Source organism: Mytilus trossulus, unplaced genomic scaffold (assembly GCF_036588685.1).
Source record: "Mytilus trossulus isolate FHL-02 unplaced genomic scaffold, PNRI_Mtr1.1.1.hap1 h1tg000138l__unscaffolded, whole genome shotgun sequence".
NCBI lineage: Eukaryota > Metazoa > Mollusca > Bivalvia > Mytilida > Mytilidae > Mytilus > Mytilus trossulus.
This window is the reverse complement of record NW_026963302.1, coordinates 3899190-3918325: the sequence shown is the minus strand read 5'-3', so window position 1 is coordinate 3918325 and position 19136 is coordinate 3899190. Positions and strand designations below refer to the sequence as shown.

General features: G+C 27.7%; 1 protein-coding gene and 1 long non-coding RNA gene across 2 annotated transcripts; both read right to left on the bottom strand.

Moving 5' to 3' along the window:
• Positions 1 to 11257: 11257 nt before the first annotated feature.
• Positions 11258 to 13476, bottom strand: LOC134700335 (uncharacterized). Its single transcript, XM_063561691.1, has 2 exons — positions 12769 to 13476; positions 11258 to 12233 (listed from the first exon to the last, which is right to left on the bottom strand). Exons 1-2 carry the CDS (start codon positions 13472 to 13474, stop codon positions 12118 to 12120), a joined length of 822 nt encoding a protein of 273 aa, XP_063417761.1. The 5' UTR covers positions 13475 to 13476; the 3' UTR covers positions 11258 to 12117.
• A 4360-nt stretch (positions 13477 to 17836) lies between these two features.
• On the bottom strand, positions 17837 to 18978 carry LOC134700390 (uncharacterized). The gene is made up of 3 exons (XR_010103860.1): positions 18908 to 18978; positions 18366 to 18434; positions 17837 to 17892 (listed from the first exon to the last, which is right to left on the bottom strand). It is a non-coding gene; the product is annotated as an uncharacterized LOC134700390 (long non-coding RNA).
• Positions 18979 to 19136: the final 158 nt, after the last annotated feature.

Below are 19136 nucleotides of genomic sequence, written 5' to 3'. Positions count from 1 at the left end.
TAAAAATTGTTAAAAATCAATTAGATTTTTTTTTTAAATAAACAGTAACCTCGAAGGCAGATATTTGTTCTAAAGCGTTTATGATTAGTTGCGTACAATGTGAAGTTACCATTATTATGTTTATTGAAAGCACTCTTTGATATCAGTTCTTATTTTTGTTTGCAGACTATGTTACTAGCTTTTACTATTTAAAGTCTCTCCTAACAAATAGAAAAACGTCATTTTATTCACAAATGCTTATGGATAACTTTATCTGACGTTGATTTTTTTTTTTATCAATTTTGAAAGTAAAATTGAACCACATTACACGGTGCCGTTATATATTATATCATAATTACAAAGTTGATTATCTTGATATCAATTTTTTGTTTTCTATTAATAATTTTTCGAATATACCTTTCTAAAAAATCGCCGACATTTTTCCTTCTTATGTTGTAAGATTATTGCACACGTTTGGACTTTCTCCTGAAATTATAGTAACAAATTGTCCATAATTGTATAATAATGAAGTAAGAATTAATGTACAATAACAATGAATGTACATGAAATTTGTTAAAAATCATTTAGATTTTTTTTAAATAAGCAGTAACCTCGAAGGCAGATATTTGTTTTTATGCGTTTTGGATTATTTGCGTACAATGTGAAGTTACCTTTATTATGTTTATTGAAAGCATTCTTTGATATCAGTTCTTATTTCTGTTTGTAGACTATTTTACTATTTTTTGCTTTTTAAAGTCTCTCCTAACAAATAGAAAAACGTCATTTTATTCACAAATGCTTATGGATAACATTATCTGACGTTGATTTTTTTTTATCAATTTTGAAAGTAAAATTGAACCACATTACACGGTGCCGTTATATATTATATCATAATTACAAAGTTGATTATCTTGATATCAATATTTTGTTTTCTATTAATAATTTTTCGAATATACCTTTCTAAAAAATCGCCGACATTTTTCTTTCTTGTGTTTTGAGATTATTGCACACAAGTTTGGACTTTCTCCTGAAATTATAATAACAAATTGTCTATAATTGTATAAAAAATAAGCAAGAATTAATGTACAATAACAATGAATGTACATGAAATTTGTTAAAAATCATTTAGACTTTTTACAAAAATAATCAGTAACCTAGTAGGCAGATATCTGTTTTAAAGCGTTTAGGATTATTTGTCTACAATGTGAAGTTACCATTATTATGTTTATTGAAAGCATTCTATGATATCCGTTCTTATTTCTGTTCGCAGACTATGTTACTAGCTTTTACTTTTTAAAGTCTCTTCTTACAAATGAAAAACGTCATTGTATTCGCATATGCTTATGGTTAACATTATCTGACGTTGATATTTTTTTTTATCAATTTTGTAAGTAAAATTGAACCACATTACACGAGGCCGTTGTATATAATATCATAATTACAAAGTTGATTATCTTGATCTTAATGTTTTGCTTTTTACTAATAGTTTTTCGAATATTACTTTCTAAAAAATCGCCGACATTTTTCCTCCTTATGTTGTGAGATTATTGCACAAGATTGGACTTTTTCCCGTAATTATAATAACAAATTGTGTATAATTGTATAATAATAAAGTAAGAATTAATGTACAATAACAATGAATGTACATAACATTTGTTTAAAATCATTTAGATTTTTTATAAAAAATAATCAGTAACCTCGAAAGCAGATATCTGTTTTAAAGCGTTTAGGATTATTTGCCTACAATGTGAAGTTACCATTATTATGTTTATTGAAAGCATTCTTTGATATCAGTTCTTATTTCTGTTTGCAGACTATGTTTCTAGCTTTTACTTTTTAAAGTCTCTCTTAACAAATAGAAAAACGTCATTTTATTCGCATATGCTTATGGTTAACATTATCTGACGTTGATATTTTTTTTTATCAATTTTGAAAGTAAAATTGAACCACATTACACGGTGCCGTTATATATTATATCATAATTACAAAGTTGATTATCTCGATATCAATTTTTTGTTTTCTATTAATAATTTTTCGAATATACCTTTCTAAAAAATCGCAAACATTTTTCTTTCTTGTGTTTTGAGATTATTGCACAAGTTTGGACTTTCTCCTGAAATTATAATAACAAATTGTCTATAATTGTATAAAAAATAAGCAAGAATTAATGTACAATAACAATGAATGTACATGAAATTTGTTAAAAATCATTTAGACTTTTTACAAAAATAATCAGTAACCTAGTAGGCAGATATCTGTTTTTAAAGCGTTTAGGATTATTTGTCTACAATGTGGAGTTACCATTATTATGTTTATTGAAAGCATTCTATGATATCAGTTCTTATTTCTGTTCGCAGACTATGTTATTAGCTTTTACTTTTTAAAGTCTCTTCTTACAAATGAAAAACGTCATTGTATTCGCATATGCTTATGGTTAACATTATCTGACGTTGATATTTTTTTTATCAATTTTGTAAGTAAAATTGAACCACATTACACGAGGCCGTTGTATATAATATCATAATTACAAAGTTGATTATCTTGATCTTAATGTTTTGCTTTTTACTAATAGTTTTTCGAATATTACTTTCTAAAAAATCGCCGACATTTTTCCTTCTTATGTTGTGAGATTATTGCACAAGATTGGACTTTTTCCCGTAATTATAATAACAAATTGTGTATAATTGTATAATAATAAAGTAAGAATTAATGTACAATAACAATGAATGTACATAACACTTGTTTAAAATCATTTAGATTTTTTAGAAAAATAATCAGTAACCTCGAAAGCAGATATCTGTTTTAAAGCGTTTAGGATTATTTGCCTACAATGTGAAGTTACCATTATTATGTTTATTGAAAGCATTCTTTGATATCAGTTCTTATTTCTGTTTGCAGACTATGTTACTAGCTTTTACTTTTTAAAGTCTCTCTTAACAAATAGAAAAACGTCATTTTATTCGCATATGCTTATGGTTAACATTGTCTGACGTTGATATTTTTTTTATCAATTTTGTAAGTAAAATTGAAACACATTACACGAGGCCGTTGTTTATAATATCATAATTACTAAGTTGATTATCTTGATCTTAATGTTTTGCTTTTTACTAATAGTTTTTCGAATATTACTTTCTAAAAGATCGCCGACATTTTTGCTTCTTATGTTGTGAGATTATTGCACAAGTTTGAACTTTCTCTCGAAATTATAATAACAAATTGTGTAATATTGTATAAGAATAAAGTAAGAATTAATGTACAATAACAATGAATGTACATAAAACTTGTTTAAAATCATTTAGAATGTTTACAAAAATAATCAGTAACCTCGAAGGCAGATATTTGTTTTAATGCTTTTTGGATTAGTTGCCTACAATGTGATGTTACCATTATTATGTTTATTGAAAGCATTATTTAATATCAGTTCTTAATTCTGTCCGCATATTATGTTACTAGCTCTTACTATTTAAAGCCTCTCCTAACAAATAGAAAAACGTCCTTTAATTCACAAATGCTTATGGATAACATCATCTGACGTTGATTTTTTTTTTTTATCAATTTTAAAAGTAAAATTGAACCACATTACACGGTGCCGTTATATATAATATCATAATAACAAACTGGATTATCTTGATATTAATGTTTTGCTTTTTACTAATAGTTTTTCGAATATACCTTTCTAAAAAATTCGCCGACATTTTTCCTCCTTATGGTGTGAGATTATTGCACAAGTTTTGACTTTCTCCTGAAATGATAATAACAAATTGTCTATAATTGTATAATAATGAAGTAAGAATTAATGTACAATAACAATGAATGTACATAAAAATTGTTAAAAATTAATTAGATTTTTTTTTTAAATAATAAGTAACCTCGAAGGCAGATATTTGTTTTAAAGCGTTTATGATTAGTTGCGTACAATGTGAAGTTACCATTATTATGTTTATTGAAAGCATTCGTTGATATCAGTTCTTATTTCTGTTTGCAAACTATGTTACTAGCTTTTACTATTTAAAGTCTCTCCTAACAAATAGAAAAACGTTATTTTATTCACAAATGCTTATGGATAACATTATCTGACGTTGATTTTTTTTTTTTTTCAATTTTGAAAGTAAAATTGAACCACATTACACGGTGCCGTTATATATTATATCATAATTACAAAGTTGATTATCTTGATATCAATTTTTTGTTTTCTATTAATAATTTTTCGAATATACCTTTCTAAAAAATCGCCGACATTTTTCTTTCTTGTGTTTTGAGATTATTGCACAAGATTGGACTTTTTCCCGTAATTATAATAACAAATTGTGTGTAATTGTATAATAATAAAGTAAGAATTAATGTACAATAACAATGAATGTACATAACACTTGTTTAAAATCATTTAGATTTTTTAGAAAAATAATCAGTAACCTCGAAAGCAGATATCTGTTTTAAAGCGTTTAGGATTATTTGCCTACAATGTGAAGTTACCATTATTATGTTTATTGAAAGCATTCTTTGATATCAGTTCTTATTTCTGTTTGTAGACTATGTTACTAGCTTTTACTTTTTAAAGTCTCTCTTAACAAATAGAAAAACGTCATTTTATTCGCATATGCTTATGGTTAACATTATCTGACGTTGATATTTTTTTTATCAATTTTGTAAGTAAAATTGAACCACATTACACGAGGCCGTTGTTTATAATATCATAATTACAAAGTTGATTATCTTGATCTTAATGTTTTGCTTTTTACTAATAGTTTTTCGAATATTACTTTCTAAAAGAACGCCGACATTTTTGCTTCTTATGTTGTGAGATTATTGCACAAGTTTGAACTTTCTCTCGAAATTATAATAACAAATTGTGTATTATTGTATAAGAATAAAGTAAGAATTAATGTACAATAACAATGAATGTACATAAAACTTGTTTAAAATCATTTAGAATGTTTACAAAAATAATCAGTAACCTCGAAGGCAGATATTTGTTTTAATGCTTTTTGGATTAGTTGCCTACAATGTGATGTTACCATTATTATGTTTATTGAAAGCATTATTTAATATCAGTTCTTAATTCTGTCCGCATATTATGTTACTAGCTCTTACTATTTAAAGCCTCTCCTAACAAATAGAAAAACGTCCTTTAATTCACAAATGCTTATGGATAACATCATCTGACGTTGATTTTTTTTTTTTTATCAATTTTAAAAGTAAAATTGAACCACATTACACGGTGCCGTTATATATAATATCATAATAACAAACTGGATTATCTTGATATTAATGTTTTGCTTTTTACTAATAGTTTTTCGAATATACCTTTCTAAAAAATTCGCCGACATTTTTCCTCCTTATGTTGTGAGATTATTGCACAAGTTTTGACTTTCTCCTGAAATGATAATAACAAATTGTCTATAATTGTATAATAATGAAGTAAGAATTAATGTACAATAACAATGAATGTACATAAAAATTGTTAAAAATTAATTAGATTTTTTTTTTAAATAATAAGTAACCTCGAAGGCAGATATTTGTTTTAAAGCGTTTATGATTAGTTGCGTACAATGTGAAGTTACCATTATTATGTTTATTGAAAGCATTCGTTGATATCAGTTCTTATTTCTGTTTGCAAACTATGTTACTAGCTTTTACTATTTAAAGTCTCTCCTAACAAATAGAAAAACGTTATTTTATTCACAAATGCTTATGGATAACATTATCTGACGTTGATTTTTTTTTTTTTTTTCAATTTTGAAAGTAAAATTGAACCACATTACACGGTGCCGTTATATATTATATCATAATTACAAAGTTGATTATCTTGATATCAATTTTTTGTTTTCTATTAATAATTTTTCGAATATACCTTTCTAAAAAATCGCCGACATTTTTCTTTCTTGTGTTTTGAGATTATTGCACAAGATTGGACTTTTTCCCGTAATTATAATAACAAATTGTGTATAATTGTATAATAATAAAGTAAGAATTAATGTACAATAACAATGAATGTACATAACACTTGTTTAAAATCATTTAGATTTTTTAGAAAAATAATCAGTAACCTCGAAAGCAGATATCTGTTTTAAAGCGTTTAGGATTATTTGCCTACAATGTGAAGTTACCATTATTATGTTTATTGAAAGCATTCTTTGATATCAGTTCTTATTTCTGTTTGTAGACTATGTTACTAGCTTTTACTTTTTAAAGTCTCTCTTAACAAATAGAAAAACGTCATTTTATTCGCATATGCTTATGGTTAACATTATCTGACGTTGATATTTTTTTTATCAATTTTGTAAGTAAAATTGAACCACATTACACGAGGCCGTTGTTTATAATATCATAATTACAAAGTTGATTATCTTGATCTTAATGTTTTGCTTTTTACTAATAGTTTTTCGAATATTACTTTCTAAAAGAACGCCGACATTTTTGCTTCTTATGTTGTGAGATTATTGCACAAGTTTGAACTTTCTCTCGAAATTATAATAACAAATTGTGTATTATTGTATAAGAATAAAGTAAGAATTAATGTACAATAACAATGAATGTACATAAAACTTGTTTAAAATCATTTAGAATGTTTAAAAAAATAATCAGTAACCTCGAAGGCAGATATTTGTTTTAATGCTTTTTGGATTATATGCCTACAATGTGATGTTACCATTATTATGTTTATTGAAAGCATTATTTAATATCAGTTCTTAATTCTGTCCGCATATTATGTTACTAGCTTTTACTATTTAAATCCTCTCCTAACAAATAGAAAAACGTCCTTTAATTCACAAATGCTTATGGATAACATCATCTGACGTTGATTTTTTTTTTTTATTAATTTTAAAAGTAAAATTGAACCACATTACACGAGGCCGTTGTATATAATATCATAATTACAAAATTGATTATCTTGATGTAATGTTTTGCTTTTTACTAATAGTTTTTCGAATATTACTTTCTAAAAAATCGCCGACATTTTTGCTTCTTATGTTGTGAGAATATTGCACAAGTTTGGACTTTTTCCCGTAATTATAATAACAAATTGTCTATAATTGTATAATAATAAAGTAAGAATTAATGTACAATAACAATGAATGTACATAACACTTGTTTAAAATCATTTAGATTTTTTATAAAAATAATCAGTAACCTCGAAAGCAGATATCTGTTTTAAAGCGTTTAGGATTATTTGTCTACAATGTGAAGTTACCATTATTATGTTTATTGAAAGCATTCTATGATATCAGTTCTTATTTCTGTTCGCAGACTATGTTACTAGCTTTTACTTTTTAAAGTCTCTTCTTACAAATGAAAAACGTCATTGTATTCGCATATGCTTATGGTTAACATTATCTGACGTTGATTTTTTTTTTTATCAATTTTGTAAGTAAAATTGAACCACATTACACGAGGCCGTTGTATATAATATCATAATTACAAAGTTGATTATCTTGATCTTAATGTTTTGCTTTTTACTAATAGTTTTTCGAATATTACTTTCTAAAAAATCGCCGACATTTTTGCTTCTTATGTTGTGAGATTATTGCACAAGTTTGAACTTTCTCTCGAAATTATAATAACAAATTGTGTATTATTGTATAAGAATAAAGTAAGAATTAATGTACAATAACAATGAATGTACATAAAACTTGTTTAAAATCATTTAGAATGTTTACAAAAATAATCAGTAACCTCGAAGGCAGATATTTGTTTTAATGCTTTTTGGATTATTTGCCTACAATGTGATGTTACCATTATTATGTTTATTAAATGCATTATTTAATATCAGTTCTTAATTCTGTCCGCATATTATGTTACTAGCTTTTACTATTTAAAGCCTCTCCTAACAAATAGAAAAACGTCCTTTAATTCACAAATGCTTATGGATAACATCATCTGACGTTGATTTTTTTTTTTATCAATTTTGTAAGTAAAATTGAACCACATTACACGGTGCCGTTATACATAATATCATAATAACAAACTGGATTATCTTGATATTAATGTTTTGCTTTTTACTAATAGTTTTTCGAATATACCTTTCTAAAAATTCGCCGACATTTTTCCTTCTTATGTTGTGAGATTATTGCACAAGTTTGGACTTTCTCCTGAAATTATAATAACAAATTGTCTATAATTGTATAATAATGAAGTAAGAATTAATGTTCAATAACAATGAATGTACATAAAAATTGTTAAAAATCAATTAGATTTTTTTTTAAATAAACAGTAACCTCGAAGGCAGATACTTGTTTTAAAGCGTTTATGATTAGTTGCGTACAATGTGAAGTTACCATTATTATGTTTATTGAAAGCATTCTTTGACATCAGTTCTTATTTCTGTTTGCAGACTATGTTACTAGCTTTTACTATTTAAAGTCTCTCCTAACAAATAGAAAAACGTCATTTTATTCACAAATGCTTATGGATAACATTATCTGACGTTGATTTTTTTTTTTATCAATTTTGAAAGTAAAATTGAACCACATTACACGGTGCCGTTATATATTATATCATAATTACAAAGTTGATTATCTTGATATCAATTTTTTGTTTTCTATTAATAATTTTTCGAATATACCTTTCTAAAAAATCGCCGACATTTTTCTTTCTTGTGTTTTGAGATTATTGCACAAGTTTGGACTTTCTCCTGAAATTATAATAACAAATTGTCTATAATTGTATAAAAATTAAGCAAGAATTAATGTACAATAACAATGAATGTACATGAAATTTGTTAAAAATCATTTAGACTTTTTACAAAAATAATCAGTAACCTAGTAGGCAGATATCTGTTTTAAAGCGTTTAGGATTATTTGTCTACAATGTGAAGTTACCATTATTATGTTTATTGAAAGCATTCTATGATATCAGTTCTTATTTCTGTTCGCAGACTATGTTACTAGCTTTTACTTTTTAAAGTCTCTTCTTACAATAGAAAAACGTCATTGTATTCGCATATGCTTATGGTTAACATTATCTGACGTTGATATTTTTTGTTATCAATTAGTAAAATTGAACCACATTACACGGTGCCGTTGTAAATAATATCATAATTACAAAGTTGATTATCTTGATCTTAATGTTTTGCTTTTAACTAATAGTTTTTCGAATATACCTTTCTAAAAAATCGCCGACATTTTTGCTTCTTATGTTGTGAGATTATTTCACAAGTTTGGACTTTCTCACGAAATTATAATAACAAATTGTGTATAATTGTATAAGAATAAAGTAAGAATTAATGTACAAAAACAAAGAATGTACATAAAACTTGTTTAAAATCATTTAGAATGTTTACAAAAATAATCAGTAACCTCGAAGACAGATATTTTTTTAAATGCTTTTTGGATTATTTGCCTACAATGTGATGTTACCATTTTTATGTTTATTGAAAGCATTCTTTGATATCAGTTCTCATTTCTGTCAGCATATTATGTTACTAGCTTTTACTATTTAAAGCCTCTCCTAACAAATAGAAAAACGTCATTTTATTCACAATGTTTATGGATAACATCATCTGACGTTGATATTTTTTTTTTAAACAATCTTGTAAGTAAAATTTAACCACATTAAACGGTGCGGTTATATGAAGTATTATAATTACAAAGTTGATTATCTTGATATTAATGTTTTGTTTTCTATTAATAATTTTTCGAATATACCTTTCTAAAAAATCGCCGACATTTTTCCTTCTTATGTTGTGAGATTATTGCACAAGTTTGGACTTTTTCCCGAAATTATAATTACAAATTGTCTATAATTGTATAGTAATAAAGTAAGAATGAATGTACAATAACAATGAATGTACATAAAACTTGTTTAAAATCATTTAGAATTTTTACAAAAATAATCAGTAACCTCGAAGGCAGATCTCTGTTTTAAAGCGATTATGATTATTTGCCTACAATGTGAAGTTACCATTATTATGTTTATTGAAAGCATTCTTTGATATCAGTTCTCATTTCTGTTTGCAGACTATGTTACTAGCTTTTACTTTTTAAAGTCTCTTCTTTCAATAGATAAACGTCGTTTTATTCGCTTATGCTTATGGATAATATTATCTGACGTTGATTTTTTTTTATCAATTTTGTCAGTAAAATTGAACCACATTACACGGTGTAGTTGTATATAATATCATAATTACAAAGTTGATTATCTTGATAATGATATTTTGCTTCGTATTAATAATTTTTCGAATATACCTTTCGTAAAAATCGCCGACATTTTTCCTTCTTATATTGTGAGATTATTGCACACGTTTGGAATTTCTCCTGAAATTATAGTAACACATTGTCTATAATTGTATGATTATGAAGTAATAATTAATGTACAATAACAATGAAAGTACATGAAATTTGTTAAAAATCAATTAGATTTTTTACAAAAAAAATCAGTAACCTCGAAGGCAGATATTTGTTTTAAAGCGATTATGATTATTTGCCTACAATGTGAAGTTACCATTATTATGTTTATTGACTGCATTATATGATATCAGTTCTAATTTCTGTTTGCAGACTAGGTTACTAGATTTTACTATTTAAAGTCTCTCCTAACAATAGAAAAACGTCATTTTATTCACAATGCTTATGGATAATATTATCTGACGTTGATATTTTTTTTTATCAATTTTGTAAGTAAAATTGAACCACATTACACGGTGCAGTTGTATATAATATCCTAATTACAAAGTTGAGTATCTTGATATTGATGTTTTGCTTTCTATTAATAATTTTTTGAATATACCTTTCTTAAAAATCGCCGACATTTTTCATTCTTATGTTGTGAGATTATTGCACAAGTTTTGACTTTCTCCTGAAATCATAGTAACAAGTTGTCTATAATTGTATAATAAGATTTAATCGTTCAGCATTAAATCAATTTAATAAATTGAGAGTATCGTCTGCTAAACTAGAGTTAACTTTTCTTTAATTTTGACGGACTTAAGCGTCTTTTGTTCACCTACATTTTTTATAAGACATTTACCCGCTTTTATTTGGTATAAAATTGCATGCTTTTCGTGATTTGTTCATTGCGTGGTTTGAACTCTGAAGGAACACAAAAAGGACAGGAGATTCGGACATAAGATAAGTATATTATACAATTATTGTCTTTTGGTGAGGTAAATGTGTGGTTTTATTGACTTTTGAAAAAACTGATATTCACTGAGGCCAACGGCCGAAGTGAATATCAGTTTTTTCAAAAGTCAATAAAACCACACATTTACCGAAACAAAAGAAAATAATTGTTTTATTCAATAATACAGAAAATAAAGAGTGTATTGTCCTTGATACTCTTCAATATACATGTATATGTATGTGCATGTTAATTTGTTTGTTGTTTTTTTTGCAATTTACTGGATATTTGTATGATTTATTCATAGTTATTGTTAAGTTATCTCCCTGAAATATCCTTTTTTGTAAGAATAATAATCAAAAGAAATTAATCTTTTAATACCAACACAAATTTAATTTTGCAAAAATTAGAGAACAGACTTGGAAACAGGTATTAAGATGTTTTTGAAATAATCACAGGTTCTTTTACACAATGTAACAATAAAAATGTCTATAGACAGTTTACTTTGGAATGATATTGTAGTTGATATTGATATTCCCATAATTGTTTGTAATGACAGGATAATTTGGATATCCATTTCCAAAATTGTTTATACATGGATAGCTTGAATATGTTGCTGTTTTGTTAACATTTACTTGTTGCTGTTCACAAGCAGCCACCGGTCCATGTGAAGAGTTAGTACTAGTAATGTCTTGGCATACATTATTCATTTGCGAATCAGACAAAAGCATGAAGTCAATAATGTCACTGTCATTCTCAATTTGGAACATATCTTCAACATTACGATCAGGAACTGCAGCAGTAGAAGTTGTAGGTGTAGCATCTGTCCGAAGACTTTCACTAATTACGTTTGACATATTATGTAGTACTCTGTCTGATGTAAACCCGGTATATGTTTTTAAAGAATTTTCACTTTTGTGACCCGTTACTGACATAATATGCCTTCCAGCAAAATCAGCCTCATCCAAAACATGGACAGTTGTTGCACGAAGTGAATGGTTAGTATATCTTTTTCCGAGACCGGCCTTTTCACATATTGCCGGCATCATAGCACCTAGGGTGTTATGTCCTAATGGTGCTGCATCATACCAAACAGTCATCATTTATGGTGGTTTTTGGCCTTTGAAAGAAATATTCACAGTTTGTGTTGAGTTTGGTTGCGTACTTGATGAAGCTCTTTACTGGACACTTAGCATCATCTGAAAAATAAAGGAAACTGGTCAATAAGGAATCAAAATTACAGTTAAATGCTTGAAGAGTTATCTCATTGGCTATTATACCACATCTTCCTTTTTCATATTTAAATACATGTATTACTCTATGTAGTGTGTACCTTCAAACCACAATGAAATAAATCAAATTAAGATAACAGAAATTTTTGCTCATGTTTTGATGTTATTACTATCATTTTGAATGTGTTTTCATTACTACCATATTGAATTTGTATTTGTTTATAAGAACGTGTCCATGTACATGTACAAATGTATCACCAAAAACTGGAGCACAGTACCTGAGTTCAAATTGATCAATATTTATTTTTGTTTTGTTTTATGGACGGTCTTATTTACTTTTGTTTTGTTTTACGGACGGCCTTATTTACTTCAATCTTTTGCCATAATGTTTAAACAATCACTTGGTGGATTTTTTAAAACTTTTTTAGTATTTATATACACTGAGTGATTGCTTCAGAGTGATTACAAATGTAACTAAATGTCAAAATTATTTTGTACCTACCTTTCACCTCGTACATTTTTCCAAATGCAGTATTTGTATCTTCCTTGTGATTTTTTGTTAGTTCATCCCGTTGTATTCTTATATATCTGTGTTCTTTGTCACCACCACCTTGTTTTGAAAATTCAAAGTCCTTTACTTTTAAATCCCGGAGATTTTCCCGTCCTCGTCGACCAAAGTACAGCATTAAATCTATGAAAACCTTTTGTTGAAGAGACACTGGATCCATTTGTGTTAGAGAACTATAAATTGTCTTAATATGGTCCTCTTCAATGGGTGGATAATGCTCAATCCCTCCTAATCCATCACGTTTCAGTTGAACCGACATAGCCTTGAACATTTTGTTTGATTTCATAAAGTCTGGGTCTTTCATAATGTCAATATCTCTTTTTTCAGTTAAATACATGTTTATCCCGTATCTGGTGTTCTTTAATGTTGTGGTTTTGTAAAGTTCCCCATTTTTATTCCGTGCTTCTGCATAAAATTTGGAGAGAACTCTGTCAAGTTCATTGACGGGGTAATTTTCGATGTCACTCGGCAGGTCTTTTTCCTCTAAATAATTTATGAATAGCTTTATTGCTCTTTTTGTGGCTTTTTGGGTGTTGATTGAATCTTTTTCCCTTAAAATTTGTTGATATTTGTCGTCATTTATACTTGCAAACCGTGTTTTTTTTACATTTTCAGTTGATTCGTCGTGAACACCTGCCATTTTTGTTGTCGTTGTTATGACAGACGACAAGATCACGTGAGAAATAGCAGATTAATTTTCATTGGATAATATAATTAGGGAAATTCCCGAAATCTAAAAATAAACCGCTTGCACAATTTCCCGCGGTGAATATCCTTTTTCGCCGGTGAATATGCTTTTTTATTCAAATTGAGCTCTATGTAACTTTTCTATTAAATTATATAAATTATTGAATAACATGTTTTATTGATGTTAGATTAGTTACTGCAATTGTATTTTCTGGATTATTTTATTTCTGTAATTTGTAAAAGAAATTATTTGAGTTTTAATTAAAGTTATTTCTTGCAAACAGTTCGATTCATTAATTCAATTTTTCTCTCACTTGCATAGCAAATATCACGGAACAAACTATAACTAATAATAATAGTTATGTTACACTGTGCACACGTATATTTCATTGACTAGCATTAAAATTAAATGCTTTACTACCGGTGATATATTTTGTTTTAAATGTATTAGCGATACACTTTGAACAGGTAATTACAATGTATGTTGTGTGTGCCGTGTTATATTTAACATGACCGGAAACGTTTAATTTTATTAAACGTTACATGATTAATACATGTGTGTTTAATTTGCGGTAACATAGTTTAATTAAGTTAAGCTTGGTAATAGAAGCTATCAAACGTTTTCAAAACGATATTTATTTTGTTAAGAAAGCTGTTTTGAGTTATGTTTTAAATCAACTTCCATTGTTTTGATGCATAAAAATGTATCAAAAGTTCAGTTAAGATTACGCAGTGTAAACATTTTGGTATTTCAATTTATTTCAATTTATCTTATTTTAAATTCATACATGTTTAAATATGATCTGAACTTTAAAGCTTGATGTATGTATCTAATCTGTATTTATGATTATAATAGTTATAACAATGCCAAGAGGTAGAGGAAGACGTCGCCGACAGGACCAGGTTAGAGGTCCAGAGCTTCGGGTTAGGAGGGCTCCCAGGGAAGTACAACAGCCACAACCAGTTGTGAGAAATGTGGGAAGGCGTCCACCAGCTGATGTAGAACAAGAAGCATATATAGAAAGAAGACAGCGGGTTGATGAACCCGAAGTAGTTGCCATGCGACCTGTTGACATTCGAGTGAATGAGCCACAATTAGCTGCATTAGGTGAGGTATATGAAGTTTATGATGAACCTCTAATGTTACCTGGCTTTAATGAAGTTGACATATTTATAAGCCAAAAACTTAAGGACAAAATTTGGAATTTTGAATACATTGATTTGTCTCTTATGCACCGTAAGAATTTTAACAGCCAAACAAATACCGAAAATACAATTGGCATCAATGAGGGTATGCTTGTTATACAAAACAGAGTTTAAAAAAAACATACTGTAAGTTCTGTTGAAGATTGGACTGATTCATTTATTGCCTATGCCCAGGTCCTTGTCGAAAGGTATCCTGGAAAGGCAAGTGCACTTTTTTCGTGTATGTCCATCATAAGGGGTGCAGCAGCTGATCATTCTTTTGAAAAATGCTATTCTTATGACCAACAATTCCGTTTAAGGGTATCAAGGGACCATACATAGAAATGGTCATCAATAGATGTTTTTTTTGTGGTTACGTATTTTAACAGCCAATACTTCAAAACAACAACACGCTGATGTTACTTATAAATGCTACGATTTTAATTTCAAAGTTTTTTGCAATAAACGCAATTGCCAATACAGACATACATGTCTCAAATGTGGTTTAGATCACTCTTCCTTAAGATGTCGTCGATTTATGGACAATTAAATTGATACTGATCCATCTAGTTATAATAGGAATGACATTGCACCTTTCCTAAACAACTCTGGTAATAGACAAAACCCAAAAGGAAGTTAACAAAAGATAATTTACATATAATGTAAATGAACTCTTTTCTAATGCTGATTTACATTTGTATGCTGACAGTGCAGGTGGTTGTGCAGTTTATTCAAATGAGTCATGAACATTTTCAAAATAGCCATATAATTGGGACAAAGTTTTATTAGTTGACATTACTTATATAAAAATAATACCTATGCTTTAGTCATCTTTTTTATGCATTTAAATGAATTTCATTGTGTTAATTTGGCTATTGTTGCAAATTGAAATATAAAAATTATAAGCTTCAAACAGCATTTGCTGCATTTTTACGTGCGAATGAACTTGCCGCTCCATCACATGATGAACATAGGCGAGATATATATATTGATCATGTAAAGTCAGATTTTTATTACTATAGTTTTTTTCTAAACTGTAAAAAAGGGAGATCCATTACTCTAAAAGTTTGTTGATAAAAATAAACAAATGAGATGTGTCCTCTACATTTACGTAGTTTGATAACTTTTTTGCAAATACGACCTGGAAATAATGGTCCGCTTTTATACCTATTTATGAGAAATCATTTATAAGAGTTCAGTTTCAAATTGGTTTTAACATAGGAACCCGGTCAAGTTAATGTTGAGTTGTACACGTTGCTTATATTTGTACTGTCGTATAGTATAGTTGTAAAACTACCTTGAATTGTTGTATAGTATGGTTGATATACTACGTTGAACTGTTGTATAGTATGGTTGATATACTACGTTGAACTGTTCTATAGTATTGTTGATATATACTACGTTGAACTGTTGTATAGTATGGTTGATATACTACGTTGAACTGTTCTATAGTATGGTTTCATACTACGTTGAAATGTTGTATAGTATGGTTGATATAATACGTTGAACTGTTGTATAGTATGGTTGATATACTACGTTGAACTGTTGTACAGTATGATTGATAAACTACGTTCAACTGTTTTATAGTATGGTTGATTACAACGTTGAACTGTTGTCAGTATGGTTGATTTACTAAGTTCAATTGAAATGGTTGAGTTGAAAACCTATGTAACTTCAGAATTTGTTTAAGTGTTGAATTTTTTGTCATGGATTGATAAATTTTGTTTGGCGATGCTCACAAACGAAGTTTGCTAGCATTTGGCTGAATTTATCACAGTTGGCGTCTGGTAGCCCAGTCGCCATTTGGAGAAAACATATGATGGTTGCCCTTCAATGTTTTTATCTTGGACATTAATGAGAAAGTGTCGATGAATGCAAATTCGTTGGCCGGTTGATACATAGTTGAACTGTCCTAATAAATCCATGACAAAAAATTGCCAAAAATTCAAACTTACTATTTGTTATTTTTTATATTATGATCATATATTAGTTTGTCTTACAATTTGTTCACATTTGTACAACGAATGTAATCTGGAGTCGTTGGAAATATTAACAGGGATTTCAACGAATTTGGGTTATCTTTTATCTGGTATATCGTATTCCTAAATTGACTTCTGTTGGTTTATTTCGAATATTTGATAAGAATGAAGTAAGAACTAATGTACAACAACAATGAATGTACATGAAATTTGTTAAAAATCATTTAGATTTTTTACAAAAAAAAAATCAGTAACTTCGAAGGCAGATATTTGTTTTAAAGCGTTTAGGATTAGTTGCGTACAATGTGAAGTTACCATTATTATGTTTATTGAAATCATTCTTTGATATCAGTTCTTATTTCTGTTTGCAGACTATGTTACTAGCTTTTACTTTTTACAGTATTTCTTACAATAGATAAACATCATTTTATTCGCATATGCTTACGGATAACATTATCTGACGTTGATATTTTTTTTATCAATTTTGTAAGTAAAATTGAACCACATTACACGGTGCAGTTGTATATAGTATCATAATTACAAAATTGATTATCTTGATATTGATGTTTTGCTTTCTATTAATAATTTTTCGAATATACCTTTCTTAAAAATCGCCGACATTTTTCCTTCTTATGTTGTAAGATTAAGGTACACGTTTGGACTTTCTCCTGAAATTATAGTAACAAATTGTCCATAATTGTATAATAATGAAGTAAGAATTAATGTACAATAACAATGAATGTACATGAAATTTGTTAAAAATCATTTAATTTTTTTTTAAATAATCAGTAACCTCGAAGGCAGATATTTGTTTTTATGCGTTTTGGATTATTTGCCTACAATGTGAAGTTACCATTATTATGTTTATTGAAAGCATTCTTTGATATCAGTTCTTATTTCTGTTTGTAGACTATTTTACTATTTTTTGCTTTTTAAAGTCACTCCTAACAATAGAAAACGTCATTTTATTCACAAATGCTTATGGTTAACATTATCTGACGTTGATATTGTTTTTTATCAATTTTGTTAGTAAAGTTGAACCACATTACACGGTGCCGTTATATATAATATCATAATTACAAAGTTGATTATCTTGATATTGTTGTTTTGTTTTCTATTAATAATTTTTCGAATATACCTTTCTTAAAAATCGCCGACATTTTTGCCTCTTATGTTGTGAGATTATTGCACACGTTTGGACTTTCTCCTGAAATTATAATAACAAATTGTCTTTAATTGTATAATAATAAAATAAGAATAAATGTACAAATAACAATGAATGTACATAAAACGTGTTTAAAATCATTTAGATTTTTTACAAAAATAAAACGTAACCTCGAAGGCAGATATTTGTTTTAATGCGTTTAGGAATATTTGCCTACAATGTGAAGTTACCATTATTATGTTTATTGAAAGCATTCTTTGATATCAGTTCTTATATCTGTTTGCAGACTATTTTACTATTTTTTACTTTTTAAAGTCTCTCCTAACAATAGAAAAACGTCATTTTATTCACAAATGCTAATGGATAACATTATCTGACGTTGATATTTTTTTTTATCAATTTTGTTAGTAAAATTGAACCACATTATACGGTGTCGTTATATGAAGTAATAAATTACAAAGTTGATTATCTTGATATTAATGTTTTGCTTTCTATTAATAATTTTTCGAATATACCTTTCTTAAAAATCGCCAACATTTTTGCTTCTTATGTTGTGAGGTTATTGCACACGTTTGGACTTTCTCCTGAAATTATAATAACAAATTGTCTATAATTGTATAATAATGAAGTAAGAACTAATGTACAATAACAATGAATGTACATAAAATTTGGTAAAAAATCATTTAGAATTTTTACAAAAAAAATCAGTAACTTCGAAGGCAGATATTTGTTTTAAAGCGTTTAGGATTAGTTGCGTACAATGTGAAGTTACCATTATTATGTTTATTGAAAGCATTCTTTGATATCAGTTCTTATTTCTGTTTGCAGACTATGTTACTAGCTTTTACTATTTCAGTCTCTTCTTACAATAGATAAAAGTCAGTTTATTCGCATATGCTTATGGATAACATTATCTGACGTTGATATTTTTTTTAGTAATTTTTGTTAGTAAAATTAAACCACATTACACTGTGCCGTTGTATATAATATCATAATTACAAAGTTGATTATCTTGATATTGATGTTTTGCATTCTATTAATAATTTTTCGAATATACCTTTCTTAAAAATCGTCGACATTTTTGCACCTTATGTTGTGAGATTATAGGACAAGTTTGGACTTTCTCCTGAAATTATAATAAAAAATTGTCTATAATTGCATAATAATGAAGTAAGAAATAATATACAATAACAATGAATGTGCATGAAATTTGTTAAAATCATTTAGATTTTTTACAAAAATAATCAGTAACCTCGAAGGCAGATATTTGTTTTAAAGCGTTTAGG